The sequence below is a fragment of the Pteropus vampyrus genome, unplaced genomic scaffold (assembly GCF_000151845.1).
Source record: "Pteropus vampyrus isolate Shadow unplaced genomic scaffold, Pvam_2.0 Scaffold535, whole genome shotgun sequence".
NCBI lineage: Eukaryota > Metazoa > Chordata > Mammalia > Chiroptera > Pteropodidae > Pteropus > Pteropus vampyrus.
In genome coordinates this window covers 44,768-51,735 of record NW_011889316.1, presented here as the reverse complement: position 1 = coordinate 51,735, position 6,968 = coordinate 44,768, and the positions used below count along the sequence as shown (strand labels likewise).

At 49.0% G+C, this 6,968-nt stretch overlaps 1 protein-coding gene across 3 annotated transcripts in view; it reads right to left on the bottom strand.

Annotated features, from left to right (window-relative positions):
• SLC46A2 (solute carrier family 46 member 2) overlaps nucleotides 1-6,467 on the bottom strand; it is a 9,597-nt gene extending 3,130 nt beyond the window's left edge. Inside the window, exons 1-4 of one of the 3 annotated variants that reach the window (XM_011383643.2) lie at nucleotides 6,264-6,467; nucleotides 5,186-6,179; nucleotides 3,665-3,748; nucleotides 3,105-3,261 (exon numbers count right to left, since the gene is read on the bottom strand). In XM_011383643.2, the coding sequence (XP_011381945.1) occupies nucleotides 3,105-3,261; nucleotides 3,665-3,748; nucleotides 5,186-6,179; nucleotides 6,264-6,314 (1,286 nt within the window). In that variant the 5' untranslated portion in view covers nucleotides 6,315-6,467. Of the gene's footprint in view, nucleotides 1-3,099; nucleotides 3,262-3,664; nucleotides 3,749-5,185 lie in introns of all 3 variants that reach the window. The other 2 variants (XM_011383642.2, XM_023525171.1) reach the window with 2 other exon arrangements.
• Between the last annotated feature and the right edge of the window lie 501 nt (nucleotides 6,468-6,968).

Below are 6,968 nucleotides of genomic sequence, written 5' to 3'. Positions count from 1 at the left end.
CAATGTCATGTAGTGAATAAGAGAGACTGCCTGGGTTCAAATCCTGTCTGCCACTTCGTAGCTGTGTAACCTTTGGCAAGTTGCATAATACCTTAGAATTTGTTTCCTCATCTGCAAAATGGGAACAATAATAGTAATTACCTCAGAGGACTATTTGAAAAAAATTAAATTAGTTAAAATACATAAAATATTTATAGTAGTGCCTGGCACATATTAAGAATTATTTAAGCGTTTGCAATTATTATCATTTTTAGAAAGAGCGGGAAAGGAGAAGAACAGAATGGGTGCAAAAGAGCCTAGGTTTAGGTTTGTTACGTTGCGGAAGATGAGGCCGTTTTCCTCTGATGGCTTCTATTTTTTCTATAAAGCACGAGGCAGTAGCTGAGCACATGCATGCTGGGTGACAAGTGGGCCGCGGGCGGGGCAGAAACAGGTATTTATTTCCTCAGCATCTCCCTATAGCATATAAAGACGAGCAAGCAGGAGAGGGCAGGTTCTCGCAGAAATGTGAAATCAGCTCACTTTGGTACCAGGAAGAGCCGGGGCCAAAGTCCCTTCTTGCAAAGAGGCTGTTGGCAGCTGTGGCAGCTGACCTCTCCTGCCAGCCTTCTGCCCTCAACCGCCTCCTCTCTCCCCTGCTCTGACATGCCTTCCTGGGTTTTTATGTCGTTGGAATGTAGCTCTTCTTTGGTTAGGAGGTTCTACTGGTCTTTCCTGTTGATCTTACTTAATAATTAATGGTCCAGCCTTGGCCTCTTCTAGCTGTAAGAGTTTCAAGATCTCACTTAGTGATTTCGTGGAAGGGAAAGGTCATGGAAACACTGCCCTTTATGCCAGAGGTCCTCAGTCCTAGTTGTACATTCAAATAACCTGGAAAGCTTTAAAAAATTCCTGTGCCCAGGCTGCACCCCAGATCAACTGAATCAGAATCTCTAGGGGTGGTATCCAGACATCAGTAATTTTTAAATCTGTCCAGGTGATTCCAGTGTACAGTGAGAGAAGAAGTCTATGTTTGCCCATGGGTCTCTCTGCTGCTAAATGTCTACAAAAGAGAGAAACAATTAGCAAGTACTGAAGCGTCTCATTCACATATGCACTCAGTTACTTACTTGATTGGTTCAAGATTCTGTTCCTGCTTCTATGATATAAGATCATGACCACCATGCATGGCTTAATCAGGATCCCGTGCACGGGATGTGTGACTGTGTACAAATACATGTTACAAGTGCATGGGGGTGAGATGTCAAGGGCAGCACACCTGCTTCACATGCCCTAAAATCTCTTAAGAAAGGCAAAGCATCCTTTTTAGCACACATGTGAATCAACGAAACTGAAAAGGAACCAATGATATTTTCTCGTTGCTTTCATTCATCTGTCTCTCTCTTTAGCTATGACACACATTAACTAGTCAGACTTCTTTTCTTTTGTTGTTTCATGGGTTTTGTTTATTTGTTTAGGTTAAAGGGAATATTTCAACCAACTGCCAATCCAATAGGACTGGATAACTTTCAAGTGGCACAGCTACTAATCCATTACTCACTTGGACAAAGAGCTGGGGCTCCTGAGAAGTTCACATTGCATGCTAGGTCTAGTTAAGCCCAACCCATTCAGCCAAGATTCATGAAAACAGGAGCACATGAAAAGGCCTCAGGGCTGGGCAGTTTGAGGACAGGTCTAGCTCAGTCCTATACCTGGAGAAAATGAGAACTGGGCCAAGAGGACACTAGTAATCATGCCTGCTGTTTGCACAAATTCTATCAGTTGTTTGATCTTCATATCTTATTATTCTCTACTGTGGAATAGAGTAAAAAGCCTTCATGATTGACATCTCCTGTCTTTGTATGCAGGCAGGGACCTATATTGTGATGAGATGTGAGAATTCAAAAAAGAGCCTTGCCACCATCCACTTCCCACTTCTTCCTCCTGCCTTCACTTATTTTCTGCTCTACTGCCTATCATGCTACCATTTCTGATATGTACAGCTCTCACGTGCTCCGAGACAGGTCCCTTTAAAATGCAACTCTATATAAAATCCCTTGTGCCTTATTGAGGATAAATTTATCATATTCCTTTTTCTTCTCGTGGGATTGATACAAGCATGAGAGAACCTCACTTTAGCAGAAGGGGTAAAAGGGCCTAACAGTCCAAGCTGTGCTGCCTTATATGTAGCCACTAGACACGCTTGAAATGTGACTCGTCCCAACTGAGATGTGCTATCAGCATAACATCCATACCAGATTTCAAAGACTCAGTAAAGAAAAATAAAAGCTCATTAATTTTGTAAATTGATTACATGTTAAAATGATAGTTTGGATAGAGTGGGTTAAATCACATGTTATTAAAATTAATTTCGCCCGTTTTATCATTTTTAAATGCGACAACTAAAAAATTCGAAATCCCATAGATGGCTTGCATTTGTACTTTCGAACTGTATTTTCATGGGACAGGGCTGGTCAAAGGCAAGACTAATCCACGTGGTCCAGTTTGGTGACGACCTAGCCTGGTGCTCTGGCCATGGCCTTGGAATGCCTCTCCCTGGATGTTCCAGCTTTTCTCCTGACCGTCATCTCCTATACGTCAGTGCTTTTCTTTTAGAAATGAGACAATTCTTCCAAAAGACAATAAAGGAATTGCCCAAGTCCTACAGGAAACTCACACAGTCCAGTGGCCATGAGCTATCAGGGGCACTGAGCACAGAGGCTGCCAGGTGCCAAGCCCTCAGAGGGCACAGAGAAGAGTAAGTACTCGGAAGTGAGGCGAGATAACTGTCACCTAAAGGGAGCTAAACCACAGAGGTCTGAGAGGTTCAAGAGGGTTTCTAATCTCAGCCTCTGATTACAAGGAAGTGTATGAGGCTCCTATAAATAAACTGTATTGCAAAACTGCCAGGAAGTGAGCCAGCTGGTTGGAGGCCTCTGTTCATTACTTATGAGTTTGGAGAATTCCCAAAAATTAATTTGGGGGAATAGCAGAATTTTTTCTTTGTGAGAAAACCTACTGAAAATTAAATAATGTTTTATGATAATGGGCTAGAGATGGCCCAACAATTCTTGACCTAAGCGCCAGGGCCACAGCACGAACAGCAGACACTGCTCCCACCTTACCCAATCGGGACGATGGCCAAGAAGGAGAGGAAGGAGGAGAGAGCAAAGCAGGTGCCGACGAACTTTTCCATGGTGAGCTGATAGATCTCGTTATACATCGCAGATGTCACCACGAAGGTCAGTGTCAGGGACAGCTGCAGGATGACAAACACCTTTCCTGTGGAAGAAACAGAAATTATCAAGAAGATATGCTGCCGTCCCTTCCATGTTCCCAGCTAGCCAAGTCTCTGGGGAGCTCTCAAGAGACCTCTCCCTTCTCACGACTCTGTCTTCATGGCTCATTTTACCAGGATTCCTGCCTCCATCCAGTTGGATCTACCTGTGGCCTATGAATGGCAGTGTCTTCTTTTGACTGTGGCTTTTCGGTAACTGCCTGAGTCTTTTCCGCCCTCCCATATTCACTTCTTCTTCCCTGATGGATATCGTTATGTTCTTAGAGTATTTGAGATTGCTTCTGGAACTCTCTCACATGCCTTCTGCAAGCCCAACCCCTGTGTCTCAAGCCCAGCAGCTCTGAAACAGCCCAGATAGGGAACCTCAGAGAGATTCTTTTTAATCACCATAAGAAGAATCCTTTATGAGTTTGGACATTGCTGACCGGATGGTTGCGACAGGGATGAGGGCGAACAACATGACGGCTCGAGCTGAAAAGAAATCACAGAAGAACATTCCTTGCTGTAGCTCAGCCTAGGCCAAGGAGTAAATTAGAATAAAACAAAAGCCTCACTTAGAATCCCCTTTCCCCGTAACTCTCACATAGCTTGTCCTGGAAGAATAGTTTCTCTGCTGGCAGACTTGTGCCCTCCCTGGGGCAGGTTGACTCCCTGAGCTCTGACAGGGCTATAGATGCTGCAGACTATTCTGCAAGATGGCAGGGCACAGCTGACATGGTGGCAGATGGTGAAAGGTGTCTTCATTGGCTAAGTTAGGTGGTTTCTAGGGAAGCAGAGCTGACGTCACTGAAGTGACTTGAGACTCCTTTCTTTGCCTCCCGGGAGAAAGGTGTCTGCCCTCGCCATTGATGAACACCCCTGAGAGACAGTCCATTTTGGCAAACCGCATCTAGGAATGTGTGCCACTTACACAGCTGCCACATGCCTCTCCTTCCCTCAAGCTCCATCCATTATCCCGATGTGATGTGTGAACGAGTGTGTGTGTGTGTGTGTGTGTGTGTGTGTGTGTGTGTGTGTGTGCGTGCAAGAGAGATGGGGATTTAGAGGTGGCGAGAAAGGAAGGGGAGAGAAGGACTCTCCCTTTGCACATGGCCTTTTTAATTGGGAGCTGGCCAAAGATAATCTTGCCATCTTGTTGGGTGTTTTCCTGAAGTGTGTGACCTCAGCCAAAGGACAGTCAATGGTAACCCTCTAGTTGTTCTTTCTAATATGTTAGCCACTGGCCATATGTGGCTATTTAAATTAACTAATATGAAATAAAATTTAAAATTCTGTTCTTTAGCTGTACTAGCCGCATTTCAAGTGCTCTAATAGCCACACGTGGCCAGTGGCTACTGTATTGGATGAAACAGACACGGGAGACTTCTATCACCGTAGGAAGTCCTGTCAGCATTGGTGTACAGCTTTCTGCTTGCGGTGGCCTGAGCTGTGTCCTCACGTGGAAACTTCATTCTGCTTCCTTGAGGGACTTTGTTACATTGGTTGTGGAAGGCATTTATGGAGAATTTTTATTCATTTCAAAAAAGCCCTTGGTTGGCCTGAAATGATTTTGATGAAGGGACTTTTTCAGTTGGATCGCTTAATGTTTTATCACTTTAAAACTGGGAAGAAGAAACCCAATCCCACCCTGAAGCCTCTTCTACGGCCTCCAGGCACCACCGACCACCCCTCCCTTGACCTCCTAGAGCCACGGAATATCACTCTGGTAACTTTTCAGCAGGTGACACAGAGAACGCAATGCACTGTGCAACACGGATAAACTCTCAACTCCCTTGAACCTCTTAGGTAGCAGGTATAATCCCTGGTGCTGAGCTGGGACCCTAGACCACAGAATTCCTGGTGTCAGCCCCATGACTCAGGGGGCCGGCAGTGTCCTCATCCTACCTCCCCCACGAATGCCAGACTCACCAATGTAGAACATGTATGTCTCTTTCACAAACGCCAAGAGGAGGGCTCCCGTCCCGAAGGAGACCATCCCAATCATGATCATGGTGGTATCCTGGAAGCAGCGGGAGAAAACTAGGACGCCCAGGAAGCTGGTGATGAAGATGATGTAGCCTGCAGCCATACCATAGCCCACCTGCACTTGGTTCCAACTGAGAGGCTCCCTGAGCACAAAAAGGGGCATCACGTCCACTGTGCCCACCACTGCCAGGTCGTAGATGATGGCACCCACGAAGAGCAGGGCAATAATGCTTTTTTGGGGCTTTCCTTTCCCAAGAGATAGAGGGTGCCCCACCACACTCTGCTTGTCTGGCTGATCAGGATCCAAGGTGCGGTATGTGCCAACTGTGCCAGACACAGTATCCACCTCGGGGAGTGCCTTGCTGGGCTTGGCCACTGACTCAGGGACCTTCAGGACCAAGAGGCTGTACAGAAGGGCAAAAGCCGCACAGCTGACACTGCAAGCTGTCAGCACCAGGCCCTTCCCAGACTGCCCAGACGCGGGCTGGAAGAGATGCCCGGAGACCATGCTCCCACAGAATCCTCCCAAGCCCATAATCAGGTCAATAAAGATGAGGCGTAAGGAGCGGTGACCCTCGGAGGAGCCAAGGGATCCCAGGGCTATAACCCCTGACCAGTACGCTGAGAAGCCGCCGCACAGCCCGTTCAGCGCTGCCGCCCCGTACAGCACCTCCACTGGCCAGTCCCACAGGACCTTGAACAGCAGCCCTAGTCGGCAAAGCAGGATGCCCAGCAGTGCCACGCAGATGGAGATCTTGCGGTGGTAGCGGTCGCTGAGCCAGCCCAGCCCATAGGCAGACAGCAGGGGCGTCAGGCCCGTCACGAGGCTGTAGATGATGTAGAAGTTAGAGATGGCCTTCTGTTGTTGGTCCTCCTGAGTCCCCCGGGGCGACGGGCTGGCGCTGTGGTTTGAAGAGGCTCCAGCCCCGAAGGACGCCTTCACCACCAAGAGAAGACCCGCATCGTAAAGGGAGCCGGCCACCTGGGTGGAGGCCACCACGGGCTCAATCCAGGTCCTCACCTGAAGGCGAGGCAGGGGGCCCCTGCAGGGGTAGATGGTCTCGGGGCCCATGTGGTCTCTCTGATGGGAGATGGAGGGGCTTGCTTGCTGGCCGCTGCTCCGGAGGGCCGGGACTCAGCCTCAGAGCGGAGTGTGAGCGGTGCGTCCAGGTGAGCGCAGGAAAGGGACTAGTGGAGCCGGGCTCAGGGCGCGTGTGACTGCAGCCAGTCGAGCTGCCAAGTGACTTCCCAGGCCGGGGCCACTCCTCCCCAGCCAAAAAAAAAAAAAAAGCAGCGCTCCGTCCCCTGCCCCCGCCAGCCCAGCGGAGCTGGAGCTGGCGTCTGCCCAGGGAGCGCCCGAGTCTTGGCCCCCTGCGTCCCACCCTCTGGCTGCCGCGTCACGCTGCTCCGGCAAGCGCGTCCGCCTGACGAGGCATGGATTTCCCCACAGCCAGGCGTGCCCGGACCTCCTGCAGGTCGCGGGGCCTCTTCCCCTAGGGTTTGTTACTGCACAGGCTGAGACACCCCACCCCCACCCCACTCCCGCCTCCCCAGAAAGGGATCAAAATTCTGATGTCCCTGGAACGCAGATTTGGGCGAGGGGTGAGGTACCTAAGATTCTGCCAGGGCTGTGAGGTTTTATATGTTGGGTTTAAAAGCAAGGGGGCCCATATGCTGGGTAGCACAGACACAGAGAAATAAAAGCTCGCGAGTGCTTATTAATATA